Source organism: Actinia tenebrosa, unplaced genomic scaffold (assembly GCF_029948245.1).
Source record: "Actinia tenebrosa isolate PJP-AT-01 unplaced genomic scaffold, QUT_ActTen_1.0 PGA_scaffold0__85_contigs__length_37466705, whole genome shotgun sequence".
Taxonomy (NCBI): Eukaryota; Metazoa; Cnidaria; class Anthozoa; order Actiniaria; family Actiniidae; genus Actinia; species Actinia tenebrosa.
Genome location: NW_028292569.1, coordinates 28346725 through 28374285, shown reverse-complemented (window position 1 = coordinate 28374285; position 27561 = coordinate 28346725). Strand labels below are relative to the sequence as shown.

The 27561-nt window shown below is 37.7% G+C and overlaps 2 protein-coding genes across 3 annotated transcripts in view; one reads left to right on the top strand and one right to left on the bottom strand.

Moving 5' to 3' along the window:
* Positions 1–927: 927 nt before the first annotated feature.
* Positions 928–17903, bottom strand: LOC116301673 (uncharacterized). Its single transcript, XM_031710764.2, has 32 exons — positions 17798–17903; positions 17542–17702; positions 16672–16740; positions 15836–15916; positions 15333–15407; positions 15079–15186; positions 14488–14696; positions 14015–14265; positions 13422–13676; positions 12935–13008; positions 12718–12847; positions 12058–12101; positions 11357–11500; positions 10709–10834; positions 9806–9876; positions 9677–9732; positions 8985–9064; positions 8719–8781; positions 8300–8356; positions 7375–7438; positions 7113–7163; positions 6682–6752; positions 6360–6536; positions 5613–5705; positions 4654–4690; positions 3864–3946; positions 3213–3286; positions 2969–3020; positions 1740–1826; positions 1516–1607; positions 1375–1408; positions 928–1074 (listed from the first exon to the last, which is right to left on the bottom strand). The coding sequence occupies exons 2-32, from the start codon at positions 17686–17688 to the stop codon at positions 1063–1065; spliced, it is 2967 nt and encodes a 988-aa protein (XP_031566624.1). The 5' UTR covers positions 17689–17702; positions 17798–17903; the 3' UTR covers positions 928–1062.
* Positions 17904–17978: 75 nt separating this feature from the next.
* The window catches only part of LOC116301680 (putative ATP-dependent RNA helicase DDX47), a 29246-nt gene continuing 19663 nt past the window's right edge, over positions 17979–27561 (top strand). For both annotated transcript variants that reach the window (XR_016121528.1, XM_031710770.2), the window contains exons 1-14: positions 17979–18036; positions 18147–18240; positions 19066–19254; positions 19617–19688; positions 20311–20381; positions 21403–21450; positions 21665–21736; positions 23253–23311; positions 23766–23823; positions 24291–24373; positions 24845–24908; positions 25710–25847; positions 26600–26670; positions 27385–27514. Coding sequence is in view for 1 of the 2 variants with exons in the window: in XM_031710770.2 (XP_031566630.1) it covers positions 17980–18036; positions 18147–18240; positions 19066–19254; positions 19617–19688; positions 20311–20381; positions 21403–21450; positions 21665–21736; positions 23253–23311; positions 23766–23823; positions 24291–24373; positions 24845–24908; positions 25710–25847; positions 26600–26670; positions 27385–27514 (1206 nt within the window). In the remaining variant the exon portion in view is untranslated. The remainder of the gene's footprint in view (positions 18037–18146; positions 18241–19065; positions 19255–19616; positions 19689–20310; positions 20382–21402; positions 21451–21664; positions 21737–23252; positions 23312–23765; positions 23824–24290; positions 24374–24844; positions 24909–25709; positions 25848–26599; positions 26671–27384; positions 27515–27561) is intronic.

Below are 27561 nucleotides of genomic sequence, written 5' to 3'. Positions count from 1 at the left end.
TCTTGTGATCAGATTCGATATTGTTTTGAACACTTGAACACTCTGCGCGTCCATCTATTATTCTCTATTTCATCTTTAATAATTTATTCCGAAAAGCCTTGTGATATTGTTCTAGAATTCTCGGACTTGGCCTAATTACTTTACGGGCGTACAGGTTAATCACTGCACGAAATTTTGTCGTCCTTTGGAAACTATTTTATATGTTTTGGCTTACATTGATGGACGAATGCCAAACGCTAGAAACTGGACGTGACTTGCCTTGAATAAAATAATACTTCATTTATACGTGAGTGATGATCAAGAGTATATTGACATGCAAAAAGTATTTAATTTTTTTGGACAGAAGTCAAAATACAAACGATGTCGTTGAGTAGTAAACTGAATAGCATTAAATCAACCAAACTTTTTGCCTAATGGTATAATATGGTACTGCATTATTGCTCCTATCAACACACCTAATTGTAAGAACATTGTCATTTGAAAAGAAATATAACAGAAAGGAATTTTTTTTATTAATCAAAACAGGTGTAGATAATCTATTGATATTTGAGATTATCTTGAAAATTCTAATCAATTTAGGGAGCTTTAGAATCGAATAAAAAATCTACTTAATTCCTATTTGTTGCTGTTTTAACAACGTTCCTGCAATGTATTTGGCCATGGTGATCCACGTGTTTGTACCGTACACCAAGTACCACTAAAGCCTCGCCTCGCTTGTACTCTGAGCTATAAAGTTCTTGAAATCCTCCCGGTTATAAGGGTAACGACACCTGTTAGTAGTTATTATCATAATTAAGCTATAATGTCTTGTTTTATTAAAAAACATTCGCTGTTACTCTATTGTAGAGCAATGGAAAATAGTCTTGCAAAAAAAGGCAAGACAAGCAGAGAAGAGAAGAGAAGAGAAGAGAAGAGAAGAGAAGAATATAGATTGCTATTATTTTTTATTTATAGTTTTAACTACCATATATGAGTAGAAATTGTACATTTATAAAAATATTTTAAAAAATATTCTGATTGTGTTGTAGGGAATCTTTGCTGTTACGTTTCTTCTATTCTGACTTACTTCCCTTCCTATCAAAAGAAATAAATTAATAAATTAATCCCAACCAAACATCGGTTTTAACAAACCCTGAAACAACCTCAGAGCAGGGAAACTCGATGATAGAATTGGAATTTAGCTTGTTGTGTTTTGCGCAGGGATGAAAACCAGAAAACGCGTAAAACATTGGATTCACGGAAGAGACCTAACAAATTCTACTCACATGTGATGTCAGGGCTAGGAACCGAACCCGAGACTACAGACGTGAGAAACAACTACTGCAGTTGGAAATTCGTTTTTTGTGTTTTTTTTGTGGAACAATCTAAACTTACATTAGTCAGACTTGATATAGCTTTCCTTGCCTCGCTGTAAATAAATGAAGAAGTTGTTAATCTTGGAGCGAGGACGAGGACGAGGGGAAGGTAGTGATAGTAGGTTTTAAAAATTATATAAAAATGATGTTTCAATATTACCTCGCCAAAGTAGTTTCTCCCCGTTCTCTTTCCCGCAAGCTTCGAAGTATTCTAGGATCGTTCCACTTTAAATTATTAAATGCTCGAACAACCTGCAAAAAACGTTGCAAATGAGGAGGAAAATGAGTGTGTCTTAAACCCATAGGCTGCCGTCAAGTGATGGTGCAAAACATCTGTATTATCAAAATTATGATTGTAAAGAGTAATTTGATATTATGGCTAACCTGAATTCGCACATAAACGCTGGAATCCAGTTCAAGAAGATCCAGTAGTGCTTTCATTTCCCTGCCTCCTTTCATGCCTAAGGTAGCCTGTTTGTAACAGTAGACAATATTGATGCTTTTCAGTACGACATCTTAGACGACAATGGGGACAACAGGGAATATAAAGACACTAGGAATGACAGGGACCAGAAGAACACCTGGGACAACAGGGACAACCGGGACAATATGCACGAGAAGGACAATAGTGACAATGGGAACGAAAGAAGCAATGGAGACTACAGGGACAATATGGACAATGGGGACAACAGGGACCATAAGGACACCAGGGACAACAGGAACAACCGGGACAATATGGACGACAAGAACAATAAGAACAATGAGAACAAAAGAGGCAAAGGAAACAACAGGGACAATATTGACAATGGGGACAACAGGGACCATAAGGACACCAGGCACAACAGAGCCAACCGAGACAATATGGACGACAAGGACAATAGGGAAAATGGGGAACAACAGAAGTAATGGAGACAACAGGCACAATATTGACATTGGCGAAAACAGGGACCATAAGAACACCAGGGAAAACAGAGACAATAGGGGAGACAAGGGCAATAAGTACAAGGAACGACAACGGGACAATAGAGACAACAGAGACAATATGGACAATGGGAACAACAGGAACCATAAAGACACCAGGGACAACAGGAACAATGGGGAAATGCAGGACAGGTAGAGAAAAATGAAGACAAGGAAAACAGGGGACGTGGAGACAAAAGAGAAAATGGGGAAATGCAGGAAAGGTAGAGGAGAGAGAAAGGAAGGAAGGAAAAAAGAAATACAAAAGAAGGAAGGACTTTATAATGATAGTTATATAATGATAGCACTGCGTATCTTCACTATCATTATAAAGACCTTCCTCATAACGCAAAAAGCCTGCCAGAAGTATACTTCCTTGAATAAATTTTGGCGTCTTTGAAAAACACTGTTAGCAAAGCATTGATCAAGTGTACAGACGTTATAGATAACATATCCTTTTGTTCCTCTAGCCCTCCTTTGGATAAAATCTAACGCCTTCAGCCTTTTCTCGACACGCACCTGTTACTTGTCTAAGAAGACATTGACACTTTTAACTACTCCAGCGAGTGTATTTAATTTTTGGCTGACAGTTTACTGTTATGATTTTATATTATCTATCTTAGTTTGCAAGAGTTTAGTTTGGGGAGACTCACCATTGAAATCACAGCTTTTGCTCGTACATCTTCACTTGGATCCTCTAACCTACTGTAGGATTGTAAAGGACCGAAATGAGAATCGTGGAAAGGAAAGATAATAAGAAGGAAAGAGGAAAGGAAGGAAGAGAGAAAGGTAGAGACGAAGGAAAAGAGGAACGAAGGAAGGAAGAGAGGAAAGAAGAAAGTAAGGAAAGAATGGAAGGAATAACAAAACATTCGCAAGAAATTTTTAAAAAAATACCTTAGAACAAGAGAACAAGCTGCGTGCCTCAGACCAAGAGAGTTGATAGTCTCAGCTATTTTATAACGTAATTCCTAATCATAAAATACGTGAAAAGTCTTTAATAGTCTTTTCTAGAATCACATGTGCAGCAAGAGCCACATCATATCTAATCACCCAATTTTAGTTTCCAAATTTCAAACTATCGTTATCGTCGTCGAGAAGAGATTCATGAGATTTTTTTCTATCATTTTATTTTAAACCCTGATTTGCTTTATAGAACCCTTTGCCTTTGGGCGTAATGGCTTCCCATTTCAGAGCCAGTGTTATTCTCTTGAGAATAAGACTCTTTGTTTGAGTTGTATCAATATCCATATTTCTTTTCATGTGCAACCGTTAAACAAAGAAATCATATTTTAGGGAATGACATGTGATCTGAAATGGGAAAACATGCCCAAAGAATCTTATTCTTTGTTTGAGTTGTATCCATATTCATGTACAGCATCCTATGTGCAATCATTAAACAAAGAAATCATAATATAGAAAACGATACATGGTCTGAAATGGAAAAATATCTTGGTTTATAGACCTTTTTAATTTGGCCGTAATGTTAATGCTAATATTCACTGTTAGCTCAAAGGACCCACAACAGACTGTAAAGTAATATTTTACCCTATTAGCATGATCCCAAAGCAGAGGTTCCAAAATACTAAACACTTTTTCTGGTGCAATGATGTTAAACAAGTCACGAGGTCCTATAAACAGATCAACAAAAATAAGAGTAAGATAAATAGATGAATAATATTAATTGGCGAGGAAGACAAATCAACGAACGAACGAACGGTTGATGGAAAATGATGTCACAGTCAAACTAAGAAAACCGTGAACGCCTGAAACATGTCTGGAATGTTTAACATCGTGTCCTGACCAATCACATGCGACAGTTAATTAGACATGTGATTGGTGAGAACACGATGTTTAACATTCCAGACATATTTTAGTTGTTCACGGTTTTCTTAGTTTGACTGTAATAATGCCAGGAACCCCGCTACAGCATAAATTCTTCCTGGTATAGCAAACAACTTTTAATTTAGAATTCTACAATGGTTTGTAAGTGTTCTTGGGGATTTACTATTAACTATTATAAAATAACTGTTATAAATCTCGCGATCTGATTGGTTGGGAGCGCGTACTTTATGAGAGCACAGAGCATGCGCGTTCACTTTCAATTGCGTAACTCCTATCCAAAATAAAGGTCTTTGTAATTTGTTTTTTAAAAAGAAATAAAAACCTTGCATCACCATTTTCCATACGTCGGTTCACTGGTCAAATACAAAGCGCTCAAGTGAGGCGCCAAGGTACTTTCAAAGGATCATTCAAATTTGAACCTTGTAACCTCGACTGAATGCTTTGTGTTTGACCAGTGAACCGATGTATGGAAAATGGTGAAGTGACGTATTACCAATAAAAATGAGCAAATCAGCAGCTTCTAGACGATGCTGAAAATGGAAAGAAATGAAAGAAAGAATAAATATATAAATAATTAAAAAATAAATAGATTCATGTTAGTATTAAGTTATTGAAGCTATTTTACAACGTTAATTGGAAGGGGAAATCTTGTTTGCAAGTTTATTCTTAGTATAATCAAAGTTCGAAAATCTCCTTCCAGATTCTAGCGCGACTAGTGATATGGTGTTAGAGAGTTTAAGATTCTCGTTTACGGCAAACATGAAACGTCAGTTAACTATTAAAAAAGTCTTTAAAATTGGTGAAAAGGAAGCGCAAAAATCTCCAAGTAGTAGACAAACAAAAGAATACTTGTCTTTGTCGAGAAGGTTTGCAAAAGGTAAAGTGAAACTTGTAGGGATACGATGAAAACGTGGTCACGTTTGCCGTTTGCGGGAAGGAAAAACTGGAATATTTGTCTGCCTAATAATCCCACATCCTGACATTTGAATATTAGTTTTTTTTCTAATTTGTAAAATGCTGCTGTGTTCCTTGATTACAGACTCATTTACTCAGAGTTAGCCTCGTATCAGTGTCTAATAAATATTCACAAATACCAACGGTAAAGTAAAAAATGCTCAACTTCAACAATACAAGCACTTTGAAATTCTACGGACCATTGAAACACATGAATATTCCACACGAAATCGAGGCTAAGTAGAAGAAGCTTTGTAACTGGAGTTTTGGGCATGTGTGCAATTCCCCGATTTGGACCAAGCAATGGATGAAACGAAAAATATTAGAGTGCATAGCATATATCCGTGAAAACGTTAACTGACAAAATTGTACCAATTAGTGCAAAGGTTTGTAGGTGTACGGTTTACTGAGGTTTACTGAACTTAGTAGCAAATCTGTACAGTTCGTACAAAGTTGTTCACGGATATATGCTATTGCACTCTAGACATCTATACTTACTTTCCAATTATGCGCGTGTTTTATCTGGTCAAACAAAGTATCCAAGACAGGCCTTTCTTTACAATTCATCTGTTTAATTAGTACAAATAGCGCCTGAAATTTCAAAGATGGACAGGCGTCAATATACATATAGAGCCCGTGCAGCACGTCGGAATGCAGCTCAATAGACGACTTACACTAACAGGTCACGTGACCCTGCTTCCCTTAAAACGAGCAGTCGTGTGAAAACGAACTTTAGAAATGAAAAGAGCAGCTCAACATTAGTGAGAGGGCGAAGTTTCAGTTCATAATGTTGACTATAGAATAAATCAAATATAAAATGCAATATTTTGTAAGGATTCGTATTGGGAAATGTGCTGGATGGAAAAGAGCATATTTTCCCATACTAATTCTTATAAAATAATTGATTTTCGTTTGATATGAGCTAAAACTCCGCCACCCTACTTAAATAGATGTGCTCTTTTTGTTCCAGATGTTCATTCGATACAGCTGCTCTTTAAGGGAGGTGGGGTCACGAGACCTGTTAGTACAAGTCGTCTTTCTGGAGGACATAACAATAGGTTTCCAATTCTCAGGAGATTGAAATTCCTTTATTTTGTCTTCCAAATTGAGCTGCTTTGAAGTCACATACAAGGAGTCTTTAGCCCCAGTCGACCTCCTTCTTAAAAAATAGGCCTTTATTAATACTCACGCCCATATTTATTTAAGGTAGCAGTAGCATATCTAGGCATTACCATGGTTACTCACCTCTGCTCTTTCCTCTGTTGTTAGATGTGGTAGGTTGTCAATAAGGTAGGATTTAGACACTGGTTCTACTATACACAGTCGCCCAAGGCTTACAGCTGCTCTAAAGGATAGATCATGATAATTGACCTTGACTAGTTCAACTAGTATGTGGACCATGGACTGAAACTCTGGAGTAGACTGAAAATAGCCCATAATTGTGATTAAAAACGTTGATTGACTGTTGTATTCGATAACATACCACCAGTTGAGCGGTGAACGCGGCACGCAAAGCATGTTGCACAACATGTCTGCCAAGAATTCTCTTTAAGTCAAATTTACAAACCTTGTCTACGAAAGGGATGTTTTTAGCCTTAGTCATAGTGTACAACAGCTCGGCAACCACTTGTTCGTTCCCTTGAATATAATACATGATTAATTATGACAAACACCACCACACAGTACATCACTACACCACGGCGGACAGAGGGGCAGGCGGGCAGGTGGACAGGTAGGTAATGTAGGTAGGTAGTTAGGTAGGTAGGTAGGTTAGGTAGGTAGGTAGGTAGGTAGGTAGGTAGGTAGGTAGGTAGGTAGGTAGGTAGGTAGGTAGGTAGGTAGTAGGTAGGTAGGTAGGCAGGCAAAGAGTTAGTTAGGTAGGTAGGCAGGTAGGTAGTTAGGTGTGTAGTTGATTAGGTAGGTAGATAAGTAGGTCGTTGGGTAAGGATGGACTGTAGGAAGGAAGCAAGCAATTCAATCCAATTTTCTTTTACTTACCTTTCTTGATATTCTTGATCACTACCTTCAAAGCTTCCGGAGCCCACATACCTGGATAAGGATTCAATTAAAATAGATCAAGTCTTTGGCTCTACAAGAACTATATGTAATATCTGAAACTCATGGTTGTGTTCATGAACCATTTCAAATGAGTTTGAACATGCATTTCAAATCCTGGTGCTTAACGTTTTTTTGGTTTCAGCGTCTTGAATTATTTTTGAAACAGCCGCTTTATTTATTCATTGCAAATTATACCACTCACCCAAGAGTATAAGAGATTTACTGGCTTCATAGCAAACTCGAGCTTCGTTAGAAGAATCTGAGATCTGAAAATAAGTGCAGTCAGAAAAAACGTTTAGTGACCCTTTTTCATATTCAATGCCCCCACAGTAGAGAATTGGAAATGGCCGCCATCTTGAAAAAGCCGGAAACTACAATAACCATATGTACTAAGGGTGGAAATGAGACTTTCATCAGATGTCCTGGGGATGGGAATTTGAAATTTTCAATTTCAAAATGTCAAATTCCCTTGGGGTCGCCCCCATCCCCACCCTGGGGCTTAACATTGATAGGTGGGAAGCGCGGGTGGTGTACGGGTGTGTAGCGGTGAAAGCGCTTGCCTCTCACCAGTGCGACCTGTGTTCGAGCCCCGCTGTTCTCGGTGTCGTACGTGAGTAAAGATGTTTCTTGGTTCTCTCCTGTGCTTCGAGGGTTTTCCGGGTTCTCCGGCTTTATTCCCTCCGCAAAAATCAACTTCTAAATTCCAAATGGAATCCAGTGAAAGAAGAACCACTCTATGGAATCCACTGCTAATCCCATTATTATTATTGTTATTAGGTGCATAATAATAATTCAAAATTTTGACAAATCTCCTTCGCAGTGACCAACTAATCTCCAAGCACTCGCTATGCGCAGTCCAGAAATCAGACGAGAGTCCCTAGAGGTGCGAGGCCCGCTCCACCAACCTTGATTCTTTAAGAAGACCTAATAAGCCTGAAGCGAGATGACGTTTGACCCCCGTCTCTAGACCATAATCCTTTTCACACTGCTTTTGTTCTTTAATTATGACTATTGTTCCTATATTCTCTAAGGAATCAAAAATTTTAATATGAAAATTTTTTAAAAACTATTATGTTATAGAGGCGGGGGTAAAACGTCATCTCGCTTCAGGCTTATTTGAAACTTACTGCTGAGCAGAGGGCTGCTAATATATCTGGATGACGACAGTTAAGCTGACCAATTGTCTGTTAAAAAGAAAGAGTTTCTAAGTATAGAGGATTTGCACCATCACGTGATAGCAGCCATAGAACTTTTCTGAGATAGCAAACATGGTGCATTGTGGTCTAGCTTGGGTACGAACATCTTCCGTTCGTCATGCCTATATGGTGTTGTTTGTACTCAAGCTAGACCACAATGCTTCGTGTTTATCGAACTCAGAAAAAGCCTATGGCAAAATGCACAACAATAGAGTCTGTTTCCTACGAGAGTCTGATTATTTTCTGTAAATCAGATTAGACTAGATTCAATCGTTCCTGCTTCCTGTCATGGCTGCCATCACGTGATGGCATAGGAAATGGGGTAAGTGTGAGTTTCACAGAACACGTACTCTGGCTGCTTCCATAGCAATGGTGGAATTGGGAGACTTTAGTCCTTCCTCTCCGATAAGTTCCTGGAAAATATAACGACAATGAAGTAAAATATAAAAGAGAGGGAAAATAAATAAATGAAATATAAAATTGAATGAATAAGCACAAAGCAACACAAAGCAACTTGAAAAAAAAAGTGAAAATTGTTAGCATATTTTGAACACCACAATGGTTTTGCTAGTAAACGTGAAGTATCCCTATATAACGAAACACAAAACAAACTGACCTGAAGTCTTCTCCATTTTGGTCCATCATAATCAACAAAATCTTCCTCCCTTTCCTTCTTAGCCTCAGATGACTCCATTCCTGAAGAGATAAAAAAAGAGATTAAAAGGTTTGTAGGTGGTTCTACACGAGACGATTCGTAACGACGATTGCTCGCGCAACAATGTTGGGTAAAAAATTGTTCTCGTGTAACATGGCGCGCGGTTACAATTTTAAACGACATTTTGTTGCGGCAACATGTTTCAGGTTCTTGAACGACCTTCAAAACTCACAACATTGTTGCCATCGATTTATGTTGCCGCGCGCGCCATGTTACACGAAGCCAACTTTTAACGCAACAATGTTGCAATAAAAATGGTCTCGTGTAAAAACACTGCTGTGACTGGTTTGATCGAATGACGTCAATTTCAAACCACGACCGAAAGTGATACGAACTCCATACATCAACTTAATGACAAAAGAATGTTTCTAACCTTCAGTGCGCGCGCAGCAAATTAATCGAACGACAAACTTCGAACAGATTTTTGTTCTAATTAACGTTGTCTTTGTTCACGACATCAAATCCAATCAAAACAACTACGATATAATGCGCGCTCTAATTGGTCAAATGAAATGGCCATTTTTTTTTGATCATTTTCTGATTGCATATTTTTAAAGAAGCAGATTTGACGGAAATTTCATATTCCTTTTTACCTTTCATTATTTTTATCAGTGACTTGACTATCTGGGGCTTCCAGTCATAATCTTTTCTAAAAGGAAAAAGATGCTTATATATCAGAATAAATGCAGGTATGACGGATATCAGATGTTCAAGACACCTACCTTTTAAATGCATCGTAGCTCTCCTTCACCTTCAGAGGTTTTACTTCTGCTTTCTTCCCAAGATATCTTGACTACAAATGAATAAAAGGAGAACCAATACATCTTAAAACTATACAGGACTTCGTAAAAAAACTGGCTTTCGCTGTAGCAAACACCTTGCCTAAAAATTAAAGGTGCTGACACACGGTGCAACACTGCACGCAACATTGCAAGCAACAAATTTGAATCGGGGTGACACATATTCCAACGAAATCACGCAACATCGCTTGTGTCAGCGCGCTTTGCTAAGATGTTTGGTCAGCGGTTTTAAATTTGGTGCAAGTTGATTGGCTGGAGATTTCAAAATGTTGCACGCAATGTTGCAGCTATGTTCACACGATGAAATTTGTTGCGCGCAGTATTGCAAGAGTAGAGCGCGATTCAACTTCAGGATTTTGTTGCATGCAACAAGCTTTAGGGGTAGACACACGCTGCAACAGTCCTGTTGCGTGCAATGTTGCATGCAATGTTGCACCCTTTGTCCGTACCTTAAGGATACATCTGCAGTGCTTACCATTCAAACCAATCCATCCGGTTGGAAATTCATTCACTAATGGTAAGAAAAGAGCGGGAAACTTTCACTTCCGAAAATTGGTACACGCGTCTACCGAAAGAACCGAAAAGAGCGGGAAACTTTGACTTTCTAAAAATGGTACACGTGTCTACCGGAAGAACCGAAAAGAGCGGGAAAAGTGGATTACCTCAATCGCAAGACCGAGTTTTCTGGAACTATACATACCATTTGTTTTTCCAACCGGAATCTCCGGATTTTTCCGGGTAAATAGTAAGCACCCGTGTACCTATCCCTGACCACCCAAGGATTAGAACACCCCTTCCATTCAACTAATAGACCCACTGTCTCACCTGAACGTTACTAGTCTTCTTGTGGATTGGTGGTGGTTTAAAGGTCACTAGTTTGGGCATATCGTGGCCACTTTTATAGTCTTCGCACCATTCCTTAGACCCACGAGGGTAAAATTTATCTGTTCTCTGGAAATCAAACCAAATTTATTCAAGTTATTTAGGGCCAAAACGTAATGTCAACAGGCCTATTTGGAAAGGGGGGGGGGGGGAGGGTTGGTGGGGAGGGGGTTCTTTGGCCCTGTCGCTTTGAGGAAAAACTTTTTGTTTTAAAGTCGGTCGTTAAGTAAGTTTTCAAAGAAGTTTTCGAACGGGGCTTGGCATGGGAAGACATTCTCAAAACTTTTTTTTTGGATTGCTCTTGTTGAATATAAAACGTAGAATGAAAACTTAAGGCATAAGGATACCTTCGAAACCACTTTACGCTGTAATTTTGGCAGCGCGAAATCAGTTGACTCGTCACTCTATCCTGCCGGTAAAGTCCTTCTTTAATTTTCCCCGTAGGAAATGAGGTAGAAAGGAGATTCTACTCGCAGAGTAGGCTCGCGCGTGTTATGAAGGTATCCTGACACCTTCAATTTAAGGAGCATCCCCACCCCCCACACCCCCCTCCCCTCCCCTGCCAGTAATCATAAACTATGTTTTATTCACCTTGCGGGTATATCTTGATGGAGTATGTTGTGAAGGTGATGGAAGAAAGGTGACAGTCTTAGTGGTCGCTGCTGTTCCTGGTAGAGGAGGTAGCATGACGTCACGCGATACACCACGTGACAACAGGCCACTATCGGCAGGGACCTGGAGAATGGACAGGTTTGTGTTAATAAACAAGCTATATCAACTGCCAATCAAAAGTTTCTTTTAAAATTTATAATGGATCGCCGATCTCTAAAATGCAAAATGGTAATTCCCATAGATCCATTTTAATCAATTAATTACCCGTCCGTCCGTCCGTCCGTCCGTCCGTCCGTCCGTCCGTTCGTTCGTTCAAACTTGTTTGTACCTTATTCATTCATTGTTTCCTTTAATTAAACAAAATTACACTGTATTTCAAAATCCATTATATCAATAAATTCCAGTGTATTGAAAATCAATTCTCTTATACCCCATTCACACCAAGGCTTAAACATGTTTTAAAGTGGTTTAACTAAACAGGTTTGAAAAACTATCTACGAACACTGCACAATATTTGGTAAAATAATACATGTAAACTATCCTTTGTCTTACTCTGACAATACTTTACAAAGTTTCATTATATTGTAGTGAATGGGGTATTAGATTCCCCACAACATCGCACAAGATATTCCATATTCTCTACCTCTAGCAGATAAAGTACGACGCACCAGGATACTCACCATAGCGTTCGTACTAGGTCTTCCATCAAAAGGCGTTTCGAGTTCTAAAATAATAATGAAAAATTTCCTTTACATAAATACTTAAATTTTAAGTTCTCCGTTAGTCTAGGGTTAGCTTTGATTTTGTGTAGAATATCCCTTTGTTCCAGTGAAGGTCCATGGAATTTCAGAGTGTCCGTACATGTATAGGGGTTTTGCATCATCACGTGCCCCCGCACATAATACAGCTTGGACCGCCTGTGGTTAGATGGCAGAACAATTAAATCCCTTTGCTCTTGGTAATCGAATTCTCTCTTATGTAAAACGATTGTATTGTTCCTGCCATCTAACATGGCTGCCGTCACATGATGGTGAAAAACCACTATTGTTGAAGTTGTGGCGTAAATGACGTCATCATGAAGTAGGAAAAATAACGTCATCACGAAGAAGGGTGGATGACGTCATCATGAAGTAAGATAAATGACGTCATCATGAAAAGGGTAGATGACGTCATCATGAAGTAGGATAAATAACGTCATCATGAAGAAGAGTAGATGACGTCATCATGAAGTAGGATAAATAACGTCATCATGAAGTAGGGTATATGACGTCGACATAAAGTAGAGTCGATCACCCAACATATTCAGGAACATTCCTATCTATTTTCATTAGGATATCTACCTTCGTATTTCCCCATAACCGTCTGGACCTTCTCTTCCTTGGGGACTGGGTCGATAGTAGCCTGCGTAGCCTGCCCTATTGCTTCATACATGCGATGCAGACGAACCAACAGCTTGTCAAGTGCTATTTTCTGTCAGGAAAAAAGGGTAAATATCCTTGTATATTTGTTTATAGTCTTTCTCATAAAAACGAGACCTATATCCGAAAGAGAACTTACATGGACGTCAATCACACTGTTGACTTTCATCGGTTTTTCTTTCCATGGGAGATTGGAATCGAACAGAGGTTTTTCTAGAAAGGAATTGATATGCTGGATAAATCCTTATATTTATGGAGTGTTTTCACTAAGAGATAACAGCCATATTGGTGTAAATAAAACAGTTATTGTCAAAGGTGTATCAATATGGTGGCTGGGACGTCATGTGAAAACGCCTCCATTGTGCACTTGGGTATCTGAGGGTCTAGTGTCTGCCACCCCTCCCCTCCCCCCAGGAATGTACACCTACCTTTAGAGATAAAACTCTCCTGTACTGCTATACCAAGAGCGTGCCATGATCGAGGGTCTAGTGTCTACCACCCCTCCCCCCCAGGAATGTACACCTACCTCTAGAGATAAAACTCTCCTGTACTGCTATACCAAGAGCGTGCCATGATCGAGGGTCTAGTGTCTACCACCCCTCCCCTCCCCCAGGAATGTAACCTACCTTTAGAGATAAAACTTTCCTGTACTGCTATACCAAGAGCGTGCCATGATCGAGGGTCTAGTGTCTGCATATAGTCAGACCATTCAAACTTATGATGGTCCATGTCCCAGTATTCATCTCTTTCCTCTTCATCCAAGACATCTTTATCTTCACTGATATCTTTCTTGCTATCTTGATCATAATCGTGGTCTTCTTGTTTTGAATGTGATACTTCTCGTTTCTCTTCTGTCTTTGAGTCAGTAATCATTAATATTTCTTTTTAAGAAAGAAAAAAAAAACAGAAAAAAATGAAAAGAAATGCAAACGTCAAGGGATGACACCCCACAACGAATGTTGCTCTCTAGATCTGTTTCTCATATAGTTCAAAACTAGCAGGTCCGACCATGTCACTAGTGCATTATCTAATGTTGCACCCTGTTGCTTAATCCTATACCATTATGTACACACATCAAAGGTGGTCGACTCTAGCAGGTCCGACCATGTCACTAGTGCATTATCTAATGTTGCACTCTGCTGCTTAATCCTATACCATTATGTACACACATCAAAGGTGGTTGACTCTAGCAGGTCTGAACACGTCACTACTGCGTTACCTGGTGTCATAGTCTGCTGATTTAACATTTTTTCTTCCGCCTGGAGGTCGTACCCTGGACCAATCGAACTGATAATAGATTCCGTAGCACCTTCATCAGCCTCCTCATCAGAGAGCGGTTCAGGAGTAGAGTCTCCCCCTCCGTCATACAGATCTTCATCAGGGACTGCTGTAGTGAACAAGGCTTTCAAAGCCGGAGGACTCGATGCTAGAGGTCGATCACTCTTTCTTTTTTTCTTTCGCTTTTTCTTGCTAAATTATGTAAAAAATGTGTTAGCAGAGAGTTCAATGCATAGGATACTTAATAAAGTGGTGGAGAGTGTGGAGTGTGTCTCACTCTTCTAGTGCAGGTTTCTCTCTTATTTTCCTTTCTTGTGTGCTTGGGTTCCATGTGTGATAAAGGAGGGAGAAGGAGGACTGGGGGGAGGAAAGGTATTGGAGGAAAGAAGTTTAGATGTTGAAAGTTCAATGCACCTCTCTGGAAGCTGTTTTGTCAGGATCAAATCTAGTTTTTCTCCATGCACTGGGCTTGGTTCAATAACTAGTTTTGCAAAGTCTTCAATGGCATTGGCTGACTGCTTGTTGTAACCTTGGGAATCATCCTCTTTGCCAAAATATCGTTGACGCTGGCTCTCAGTTAGTCTATTCCATAATTCTGTTGAAATATTAGACTTTTCTTTGATCTGTGGAATGAAATTATCAACAAAGCTAGTGATACGGCAAATTACAGTAATGCTTTGAGAAGTTCGTAGAATGTTAAGGAACAACAACAATTAATAAGAAGAAAAATGGGAAAACAAGGAGGGATAGAATGGAGGGAAGGATGGAGGGATGGATGGATGGATGGATGGATGGATGGATGGATGGATGGATGGATGGATGGATGGAGGGAGAGATGGATGGATGGATGGATGCATGGGGTGTGGGATGGATGGATGGATGGATTGAGGGAAGGATGGAGGGATGAATGGAGGGTTGAATGGAGGGTTGAAGGGATAGAGAGACAGATAGCGGATGGATGGATTGAAGGACAGATGTATGGATGGACAATGTATGATGTCTTACATTTTCCTCATTGCATTTAATAGTCATCTGACAATATTCCCTGGTTGTTCCCAGAACCTTTTCAAGTCTTTGTTGGAGCCACTTGACTCTCTTTTTAGCTGTCTCAACCTGCAACAATTGTAATCACAGCGTATAAAAATCAAAATACATAGATATAAACTGGATTGGTAGCTCAAAATCTTCACAAGTTAAAAAGCAATTTAGTAAATACAAAATCTAATACCACAGATAAGTTATAATATTATTTTACTCACCCCATAGTCAGATTTGATGGATTTCTCAAGATCAAGTCTGGCATATGCTAGTTCATTACGAATCTTCATCAGCACCTATGTATGTGAAAACACATAGTTTACAATGTTTAGTTCCAAAATTTATCCATACCCCCCTCACGGAGGAATTTTTTTAAGACACCCCCCCTACCCCTGGAAATTCCAATTTTCTTCCATACAAACTCTGTAATTTTTGTTCTTTCTCTGACCCCCTACTCTTCAGAAATTCCAAATTCCTCTGTGGGGTGGGTATGGATGATTTCTGGAACTACATAGTTCAGACTTTATGAATAGAATTAGGGTTATATTGCAAGTATTTATATAGCCAAAGGGTGTAGAGGAGGGAGGCAATTTTGGCCTTTTGAATCTGACATTATTTTTAAGCCCAAACTGTGATGGATCTTGGCTGTGTAGGATGGCCATGCCCCCCTTAGTGCTCTCACTGCTATGCCACCCATGCTTCCCAATATTATCAATAATATTACCTGAAGCATCACTAATAACTCTTGACTCTTGTTCAATAGGACCTGTAATTCTTCTTCTTCTTGTTTATCAACATCTCCCTGCTGTACAGAAAAATAAGAATTTATATCCATCTTGGTGCAATGTTTTCCCATCTCAGACCACATGTCATTCCCCAGAGTATAGAGTCGACTCTCTTTGAACGACCACTCTCGTAAGCGGCCATCTCCTGTAAGCAACCACCTTTTGAATTTCCCGTTTTGTTCCCCATATAAACTCTATACAAAAACTCTCACGTAAGCGACCACTCTCGTAAGCGACCACGACCACCTTTGGGGTTAAAATTTTGGAATTTTTCATTGTTTTTTCTCTCTCGTAAGCGGCCACCCAAGACCCAGTCAATGACAGATCCATTAACAATAAACAATTTAAGAACATAAGAGTCATTAGGTATTAAAAACCCGACGAAACATTGACAATTATAGTACTTTAAACATATAGCACATTCAAAGTTTTGACTAAAACAGTTTAATCGTTAACATACAGTAGTTTTAACACGTGAGTTACAAATTATAATAACGGTTTAGGCTTACTGTTTTGGGATTCCCATTATTTGGGCTTCCTGTGTTAACTCTCTCGTATGCGACCATCTCCCGTAAGCGACCACTTTCTCCTGGCTCCGGGGCTGTCACTTACGGGAGAGTCGACTGTAATTGTTTAACAGTGTTGCACGATCGTGAGAAGACACATGCATATGGATATGACTCAAACAAAGAATCATTATTCTCAAGGGAATGATGCAGTGCCAAAAATTACAACTAGATACACTGTACTTAGTTCATTTTAATCATTCAGTTACCTCAGATTCTCTCTCTATGTCCTGTAAAATCCTATCAATAGCATTTTGTGTGTCTTTGATCAGTAAAACCTAAAATTACCAAAAAAAAATTTTTTTAATTGTAGCGCTGTATCTTTTACTCAGATATTTTAAGACCCTAAGGGTTGGTCCAGCTGCTGAGGCTTGAACCCACAACCTCCTGCACAACAGCAGTCCAGTGCCCAACCAACATGAGCTCAACCTCATCTAATAATTGCATATTATTATACATTGTACTCAATATCTGAATTCTCATTGGTCAAGAACCTACAGATAATTCTAGCTATCAGCATGCGCCAGATCACGACATATTTGTGGGTTTATTAGCCAGAAAGGATATATATGTATATGAGAATATATATAGACTATATATTTGTACTGTGGTAATGTTGTATCTAATTGAGCTGATCTGCCCAGTATATCAAGCAACTAATGCAGCTGCTCATTATAAAACTTGATATATAAGACTTGTAAATCTCATATGAGACTTGGTAGCTCAGTGGTTAGGGCATGGCACTGGAATCGTCAGGCACAGGTTCAAATCCCGTTCAAGACTCAGAATTTTTTCTGAGTCTTATAATTAGCAGCTGCATAAGTTGCTTGATAAACTGCGCAGATCAGCTCAATTAGATGCTTCAATAATGATCTCATGTGCGTCGGGCAAATTCAAATTCAAAAGTAAACAAAGAATATCCACAACTTTTCAAATTTGTTATTCAAACCTTGCAGATGTTTCTGACACCCAGTATCTAATTATTCTGAAGCTTAACTCATTTACCAATTGAGCTAATTAAAGCTTATATATTAAGCCTGATTTTAATTAAGCTTTTTAATATTTAAACTCTTACAAACCTGCTCTTGAATTAGCGCCTCGGATCTCTTAGCCCTATCTTGGCTTGGTTTCATATTAGTAGGACTCTTTTGCTCACGAGTAGAGGGTCTTTTCGTTTTTTCTCTCGGCGTTCTTGGCGTCCTTGGACTGACACGACTTGATGACATTTTCTCTCTCTCTCCTGCAAAATAAAACACAAATACATTCTTTATTTCACAACATTTTCACCTGAAAAAACAACCCTAGAATATATGACAAACGAGCTATAGATATTACCTGATTAAAATGTTCAATAATTAGTAATTTGTAGTTAATAATTATATTTTATAGTTCGTCTTGTTTCTGTTGTTTTATTCTAGCCATCCGCCATTTTGGTTTTCAGAGGTTACCATGGTGATAGACAGGACCGGAAGTGAAAATACTTTACCCAGAATACAACACGGTCTTAGAAATTCAAAATGGCGAGGGACACGAGTGAAGACAAAGCTCTCCAAGAAATCACGTTTAAGTCCCTGGTAAGCTGAAAAAAACTCTTAAATTTTCCTTCATATTAAGAGTTTAATTAACAACGTTGCTTTTTGTCAAGTTTAAGTTTTGATTTATTGTATTTTGGGGTCTTTTTTAGGGAATTGTAGAGTCTCTCTGTGAAGCGTGTCAACAGCTTGGCTGGAAGACTCCAACACTTATACAAAAAGAATCTATACCGATAGCCCTGCAAGGTAAATACCTGGAAAAAAGCCCGAAATTATTGTCTTATTCAATTCTTTATTGATTTTAGTTGCTTTTAGGGGCGAAATATTTATTTGTAGGGCAATATTTGAATGTGAAATATGTCCACGCCTTTCCACGTGACTTCGAAATTTGAGATTCCGAAATATTCAGTTAAAACAGTATTTTGTAATGACTGTTACGTTTCTTTTAAGTTTAATCCCATTGAATTCAGTGGAAATGAGCTGTGCTTTGGGGATGTCGCTTTTGTGTGAAGCAATTTACACGTACTTGGGAAGGGTGGCTTATGACTTATAATATTTTGGGGGTGGGTTGGCTATAAATAGGAGGAAAAAGTTTGAGATGAAGAGGAAACTGTTATTTCTTTCTTTTAAGAAGATATAACTAGCTAAAAACTAGTGTGAGCTGCGTCGGCGTTTCTAATGGAACAGTAATGATAAAAAGGTAAATTATACACCGTGAAAAGATGAAAAAACTTTTACTCAGATGAAGGACTAGCGTCCGAAACGGCAGTAAGTTTTTTCATCTTTTCACTGTGTATGACTTACCTTTTTATCATTACTGTTTCTTTCTTTTATGTTACCAAACAATCGTTTACTATGGATATCACCAAACTGTTGTGCTAGAAAACTTGGGGAGGTGACGCCTCCAGATGCATTAGATGGGGATGTTGGGAGAACACTTGAGAAGCTGGAAACCACTCCTACGCCTCATGGTTTCCTACACTCCTCTTGTGTTCTCTCACCATCCTGTGTGTTTTGATTAGAGTATCAAAAATGGAAAACTGTTTTTGATCTGTTAAATCTCACCAACAGGTAAAGACATAATTGGTTTAGCAGAGACTGGGTCAGGGAAAACAGGAGCCTTTGCTCTCCCAATACTACAGGCACTTCTTGACTCACCACAGAGATTGTTTGCCTTGATTTTAACACCAACAAGAGAGTTGGCATTCCAGATATCAGAACAGTTTGAAGCTCTTGGATCTGGGATTGGAGTGAAATGTGGTAAGAAATACCAGTGTTTATAAAATACTATATAACAGGGGCAGCCAAGCGCCCTAAGGAGTAAGAGAGACATTGAGCCTTAGATTGGAAAACTTCAATCAATCAATCAATCAATCATTTTTATTACTTATACTATAAATATTTACACTGCACAATAGAAAATTAATACAAAAGAAAAGTAAATGCTACTCAAAATAACTATAAAGCTAATCTAGTTGAGTAACAATGTCCAAAGAATATTTCTGCATATAAATCGTTGGAAGTTATTAACTTAACACACTAGAATGCATTAGCTAATACAGTTTTCCATATTCTGTGAAGTTATGAATTTAGTTAATTGTTTTTATGTGGTTTACATTTAGCGGTCATAGTTGGTGGTATTGATATTATGTCGCAGTCATTAATGTTGGCAAAGAAACCGCATATTATTATTGGTAAGTCATTGTCTTGTTTTGTACTGTGAGTAGAATACAGACTGGTTCTCTTTTTCTTCAAGACTTTTTCTACAGGTTTATGGCTTTCCTTCCTGCATAAAAACCAGCAGTTCTAAATTCTATTTTCAAGGAGTCACTTCGTGGAAATATAATACTAACTGTACATCCCATTTGATTTGAACCATACAAAGTATGGGTGGGGTAGCGGTGAGAGCGCTTGCCTCTCACCAATGCGACCCGGGTTCGATTCCCGATGAGCTCGGTGTCGTGTGTGAGTTGAGTTGTTTGTTGGTTCTCTCCTGTGCTTTGAGGGTTTTTTGGGTTCTCCGGCTTTCCTCCCTCCACAAAAATCAACTTCTAAATTCCAATTGAAATCCAGTAGAAGAAGGGCCACTCTGTGGAATTCACAGTTAGTCCTATTATTATTTATTATTACAAACGACATTTATAATAAAATAAAGATTTTTACGTGTTAAGAGCATGTTATTGTTTCATAATATAATTGTTGTTATTCATCACAGTGATTTCGACTCTAAATGTGTAATAAATGAAGATGAAACTTGTGTATTCTGCCCTAATTCTGTGAAGTATACTAACATTTGGCGTATTATCTTACATGTAGCTACTCCTGGTCGACTAGTGGATCATTTAGAAAATACCAAAGGTTTCAGTCTCAGATCACTGCGATATCTGGTTAGTAAAAGCATAAAGTATGAAAGTCAATATTAAATAAAGTAAATAAACAATATGCATGAAGTTGTGTCATCGAGCATGAGTGAAGGCAAATCAGAACTGACTTCATGCAGTTTATAACGAAATAAGAGGAACAATATTGGCATAGCAGTGACAGAGCTCACCTCTCACCAATGGGACCTGTGTAGAGTTGAACCAAGTTCGTCTCACCGGGCTCAATGTCGTACATGTATTGAGTAGAGTTGGTTGTTGGTTCTCTCCTGTGCTTTGAAGGTTTTTCTCCAGGTTCTCTGAAACTTGAACCACAAGAATCTTGTGTATAACGGACCAATGCTCTTACCAACTGAGCTGCCAAGTTAATATTAGAGTTTGCCTTGGGAAACGCCTGCAGATTGTCAGTGCATGTTTGCCAGGCAGTCTTTTGATTCTATTTTAATGCATTCAATGTTTGGGCGCTATACATATAGTTCAATTTTTATTATTCTTTTCTTTGTATACATGTTATATTTATATATTATTTTATTTATTAAATTTTTAGCCTATGACTTAGCCTAGGCTTTTATATTTCAATAAAATATTGCAATCCGGTGGTGCTGAGTTCGAGTCCTGCTGTGGCCACTAGCTGAGACTGTATTTGTCCTGATTTCTAATTAGTTCAAATTCATTTTCTTGACCATGCTTGTAAATAGCCTACAGGTTTGCCTCCTTGTCAGTTGGGATTCTTAAAACACTTTATGTTTCTTTGATTATTTCTTCATTTCATCTCATTTGAGTGTCCCCAATTAGTTGCATAAACTAAATACATTTTCACTTAAATAAAGTTTTATTTTATTTTATTTATTTTTTAATATCCTTGTATTTTAATAGTCTTATATGTGGAGTGCCCTTTTTAAAATCACTTATTGTGACATTGGCTTACTGTTTAAAGAATGAAATCATTCGTTGGTTGGTTGGTTCGCTCGTTCCTTCATTCATTGACAGTGTACGATGAATCTCATGATGCTTCTCAAATTATCTCTAGGTCATGGATGAAGCTGATAGAATACTCAACATGGATTTTGAAACAGAGGTATGAAGAAAAGTATATGTACATGTATGTTGGGATTATCCTTAGTTTCGAGTCTTGGGAATCAAAGGGTGGTGTAGCAGTTGTTTGTACATCTATACTTTCATCCAAGGGTTCTTCTCTGGGTTCTCTGTCCAAGTGCTTTTGCAGTAAGACACTTTTACAAACCCTTGAAATATGACCTTGATTTTGATTTAAATACATACTTGTGTTTTAGGTTGATAAAATATTAAAAGTAATACCAAAAGAGAGAAGAACATGTTTATTTTCTGCTACAATGACTAAAAAGGTATGTTGATATATCTACATGTAGTTACTGTACTTTGAGAAGCACAATTACTGTGCTCTGCTAATGATTTGTCTCTCATCATTACGACCTGGTTTCAAGTCCTACTGGGCTTTTACTTTTATTGAGGAGCACGGGATGTGTGGGCTGCTATTGCATCACCTCCCACATTGCAAGGTGACCCGAGTTCAACTCCTTGCCTGGGTGTTGTTTGTCAGCAGAGTTGTTTGTTGGTTCTCTACTGTGCTTCAATGGCTTTTTCTCCAGGCAATCCAATTTTATTCTTTCGGCAAAAATTAACTTCTAAATAAGCCTGAAGCAAGATGACGTTTTACCCCCGACTCTATACCATAATTTTCAAATTCTTCCATATTAAAAGTTTTGATTCCTTAGAGAATACAGGAACAATAGTCATAATTAAAGAACAAAAGCAGTGTGAAAAGGATTATGGTCAAGAGACGGGGGTAAAACGTCATCTCGCTTCAGGCTTATTCCAATTTGAATTTGGTGTGTGAAGAGGCAATCAGTGGAAGTGCAACTGTCAAATTCTATTTATTTATTATTATTATTATTTTATTATTTTTATTTCTTTTAATTATATAATTAGCCTTATATTAGTGTCAAAAATATTCACAAATTCCAAACTGATTAAAGAGTATATGCCACAAAAACATTTCATCATTTAAAATGTATTGTTTGTTAGTAATAATAAATATACCATAATGAAATTTGGAAAGAAAATTAAGCCCAATTTGTGACATCATTTTGTTGACACGTACTCTAGATTCTGTAGTAATGCACTAAATATAAAATGTAATTAATTTGCATAAAATAACAACAAAAGGCATATTCTATTCTTCTTCTTTTGATAGCTTATATAGTACTTTTCAAATGTTGGGAAACTAAAAAGTGTAATTCCTGAAATTAAGATTCTACATTCAAACATATTTCGTGTATTTGCAACTAAATCTGGAGACTGTAAACGAAACGACGTCATAACTTGTGCTAAATTTTCTTGAATTTCTAGAGAAATACGTTTTTGAAACAAATTTTACCATGATATTCTTATTCATGCCAATAAACTACACATTTTTAAAGTGCTACTATGACGAAAATCGCTCAAACTTGGATTCAGCTGTAACTTCCTAAAAATACTCTTTAAAGGTCCAATAATCACTGTATGAAGTGTTTTCTCGATATTCAGTACGAAAGTAAGATATTTTTACGATTATTTTTTGGAGTCTGTGACGTCATACACTCAACATCAAACATTGCTACATATATTTCTTTGTATATAAATCCTTAATTTATTTTATTCCTATGAAGCCCAAAGTGTTTCGTCCTGAATATCGAGAAAACACTTCATACAGTGATTATTGGACCTTTAAAGAGTATTCTTAGGAAGTTTCAGCTGAATCCAAGTTTGAGCGATTTTCGTCGTAGTAGCACTTTAACATTAAATGTTTTTTGTGTCATATGCACTTTAATGTTCATTTTACTTTTTTTCTTTAATTCTCAGGTTCAAAAATTACAAAGAGCGTCATTACAAAATCCAGTAAAAGTAGAGGTTGCAACAAAGTGAGTGAATTAATCCTACTGAGGAAGCTTTCCCGCTTTTATGGGTGATATTCTGTACAAAATACTACAACGATCTAGGACAATACTACCAGTTGAATAAGTGTCAGTCAGGCCCTTCATTTGGGGTAGTTCAAAAATGCAAAATAACTCAAATTGTTATAGGGCTTTTAAATTGTGAGGTATTTCCTGGTCCAATCACACAAAAGATCGCTAAAATCTTGCTACAACTTATTCCCAGGATTTATTCTTTACCTTCAACAATTAGAATAATCTCTTTAGAAGTAATTATTAATTTGGACCCGGAAGTCATTTTTCTTTCAAATTACTTCACACTCTATAATTTAGCTGGGAGGGGGTAGGTTTATAGCTGGAATTTTATGATATATATATTATTTATAGTATGGTACATGTATGTATTTTAAAATTGTCTTGATTTCTTATACTATTTTTTTAGATATCAAACTGTGGAAAAGTTACAACAAAGTTATTTATTTGTTCCATCTAAGTTTAAGGTTTGTATTACAATATTACTTATATTATGTCTTAGAAAAATTAAACAACAACAGCGACAACAACAGCAAGAAAAAGCATCACCAAAAAAACATTAGCAACAACAACAGCAATAACATTGACTACAGCAATAGCATTGACTAAAGTATCAACAACAACAGCAATAGCATGGACTACAGCAGCAGCAATAACAGCAATAGCGTGGACTACAGCAGCAGCAGCAACAGCATTGACTACAGCAGCAACAACAACAGCAATAACATTGACTACAGCAGCAAAAACAACAGCAATAGCATTAACTACAGCAGCAACAGCAATAGCATTTACTACAGCAGCTACTACAACAGCAATAGCATTGACTACAGCAGCAGTAACAAAGGGCAAAGAAAAAAACGGCAAATAACTCTTCCATTTGTGGTAATTTGACTTTAATGGTCAATAATGTGAATATATTTTTTCTTATTCCTAGGATTGTTATCTGGTTTATGTCCTCAATGAACTGGCAGGCAACTCATTCATGGTGTTTTGTGGAACATGTAATAATGTACAAAGGTAAATGATTCTATGAAAAAATGATTCTTGTGTGTTTAAGATGAAAGCTTGAAATTTGAAAATTTTAAATTTTATCAACACCCTGAAACAACCTCTGGACTAATCCAAGTCTGGCACCAGGGGTGGATCTAGGCGACTTTGACTAGTTCCACATGTAATGCAGCGTCACGCCAAATGTACTTGAGTGGAACCTGTTGCAAATTCCCATGATACCCTACCCATGAACATATTTTTTTGCTCAAACAAAAGATTACCAAACACAAACCGGAAATATACCGAGTTTGTCACAAATAAAGAGTTGTTTGAGCTTCCTGTGGTGGAAAAATTGCATCAAGATTGTTTTAAGAATAATTTCGTTTAATATTTATTCTTTTTTTTTTAAAGTTTGACTAGTTCCTTTTAACTAGTGGAACTAGTCTGGATTCACCCCTGCTCACACTCGGTAAAAGTAGACGTTTCATTTCTCTTCAGGGTAACATTGATGATAAGAAACTTAGGCTTAGATGCAGTTCCACTCCATGGACAGATGTCGCAGGTATGGCACTCGCTTTAAACCCCATATGACATATATTTGACAATTATTTGCTGAAGGCCAAGTGAATATCAGAGAACATTTACCGAGACGCGAGTCTTCGAGCAGCAAGGTACATAGTCCCCGATATTCACTGAGGCTGAGGCAAATAATCTTTTTAGTATAAATACACAGGTGATTTTTTCAAAAAAAAGGAAAAAAAAGAAGATTAAAGACATTTTTTTCCAGTAACAGCTACAAAGCGGCTGGCTGCCATTTTGGATTATTGCTAGAGGTGATTATCGTGTGATAGTGTAAGTTTCTTGACCAATCAGGGTGTGAGATTTTCAATAATAACCTGTGTATTTTTACTAAACACATATACACAGTACAAAATATATCTATTCGAACAAAATTTTTACCAAAACCCTAAAAAGCCAAGGACATTAAGGAACAATAAAAGCATCTAAGGCCAAACAAAAAAAAAAGTGTGTTTCCTGTTGCATGAGAAAAATAATTGGGGTCGGTAGGTCAGTTTTTTTTACTGATACAACAGTTGAAATGAGCTTAGTGGGAACCCTGTGGTGCATTTGGGAATGAAAAAAGCATTAGGGTCGGTAAAATTCGGCAAGAAAATTAGGGTCAGTCATGCAACAGGAAACACTTATTTTTTTTGTTTGGTCTCATATCAAAAACGTTAAACTTTTGATACAAAATGCAGTTTGAGGATGCTCACAGGAGACAAAACTGTAACTAGTAAGAGATCTCAAGTCCATGCCCTCGTGTACACAGCCTCTTGGAATAATTGTTTTAAATGTTATTTAGAGTAAACGTCTGGGAGCACTTAACAAGTTTAAATCCAAGTCAAGATCAATCTTGGTGGCTACCGATGTTGCAAGTCGTGGATTAGATATTCCACATGTAGATGTGGTTATTAATTTTGATATCCCAACACATTCTAAGGTAAAATTAATACAGTGCTTTAAGAATACGGCGGCCATCTTGCAAGGTGGCAAAATAAAATGAGTACAACATAAAATATATAGAGTTTCATATGTTTGTCTTTCTTTTATGGTTAAAGGTGATCAATGTGCCGTTTTAATTCATCTTTGTTGTATTCTCTTGTGGTGAGCTGTTGATATCAAGCAATGTCATTACTGAAACAAAGCTCTATTTGCCCCCTGGATGCCCCATGATGCCTTGCGATCCAAGATGGCGGCCGTATCATCTAAGTGGCCCATTGACCTAATTCATCTTGGTGCAGTGTTTTCCCATTACAGACCAAATGTCATTCCATAGAGTATCATTTCTTTGTTTAAAGGTTTTGCACGAGAAGACAAATGAATATGGATACAAATAAAACAAAGAATTATTATTATTCTCAAGAGAATGACATGTGGTCTGAAATGAGAAAACATTACAACCACATTAAAGTCTGACCAAATAGTTCACGCTAATTTTGAGGAAGATATATAGAGGCTTTGCACCATCATGTAATGGCAGCCATGACAGGAGGCAGGAACAATTGAATCTGGTCTAATCTGATTTACATTAGAAAGAATTCAGTTTCCCAGGGGAGAAAGACTCTATTGTTGTGCCTCCTGTCATCACGTGATGTTGCAAAGCCTCTATTCACAAAGTTGTAATCGCATACCTCTAATCTAGAGATTTCGCTGGAAAATAATCCATCTTGATAGTCAAATCTTTTTTTACAGGACTATATTCATCGCGTGGGAAGAACTGCTCGTGCAGGAAGGTCAGGCCGTTCTTTAACATTTGTCACTCAGTAAGTGATGATTCGTTGTTTGGTGTGTTGCAGTGTGACTACTTCAATCAGGGCCACCTAGACAGCAAGAACCAATCAAATTAGAGAATGAAAACAATACATTTAAACTTTGGGTAGTGCAGCCAATCAGAAAGCAACAGTAAACATTAGCCTTTCAACATATTTTTTCATTCCGAAAAAAAATGAGGATGGCTATCTTGTTATTTACACAACGTAACATCAGGGTCAAATTACAATTCTCGTGCAGTCTAGTTTTCTGATTGGCTTTACATTGGATTGGCATTGTTTTCGAATTGATTCTACAATTTGATTGGTTCTTCCTTTCTAGGTGGAACCGATTGTAGTAGTTTCACAGTAAGTAGCATTTAAAAAAACTCTTAATCGACCCAGATGTAAAAGATCTTTTCTTGGGGTGCTTGTTACGTCATAGCTGCCATGTTGGTTGACGATAACAAAGCATTCCTCATTAGCTTCTCTTGTTAGACCAGCCAACATGGTCGCTGTTTGAATGGTATCCTACTATCCTTGGGGTGCATGTTACATCATGGCCGCCATGTTGGTTGACAATAACAAAGCATTCCTCATTAGCTTCTCTTGTTAGATCAACCAACATGGTGGCTGTTTCATTGTTTATTATATCTCGAGGGATTTGGAGTCATTCGATTGCATCCCACAATACAGCGACAAACTTATCAAATTATTTCCTTAATTCAGATATGATGTAGAATTATATCAACGAATCGAACAACTGATTGGCAAAAAGCTGCCATTATATCCTACAGTAGAAGAGGAAGTTATGCTGTTAAACGAGAGAGTTGCGGAGTCACAACGGTTTGCAAGAATGGTAGGTATTGCTCGGTTTCTCTAGACATTTCCTGTCTTGTGCGAAAT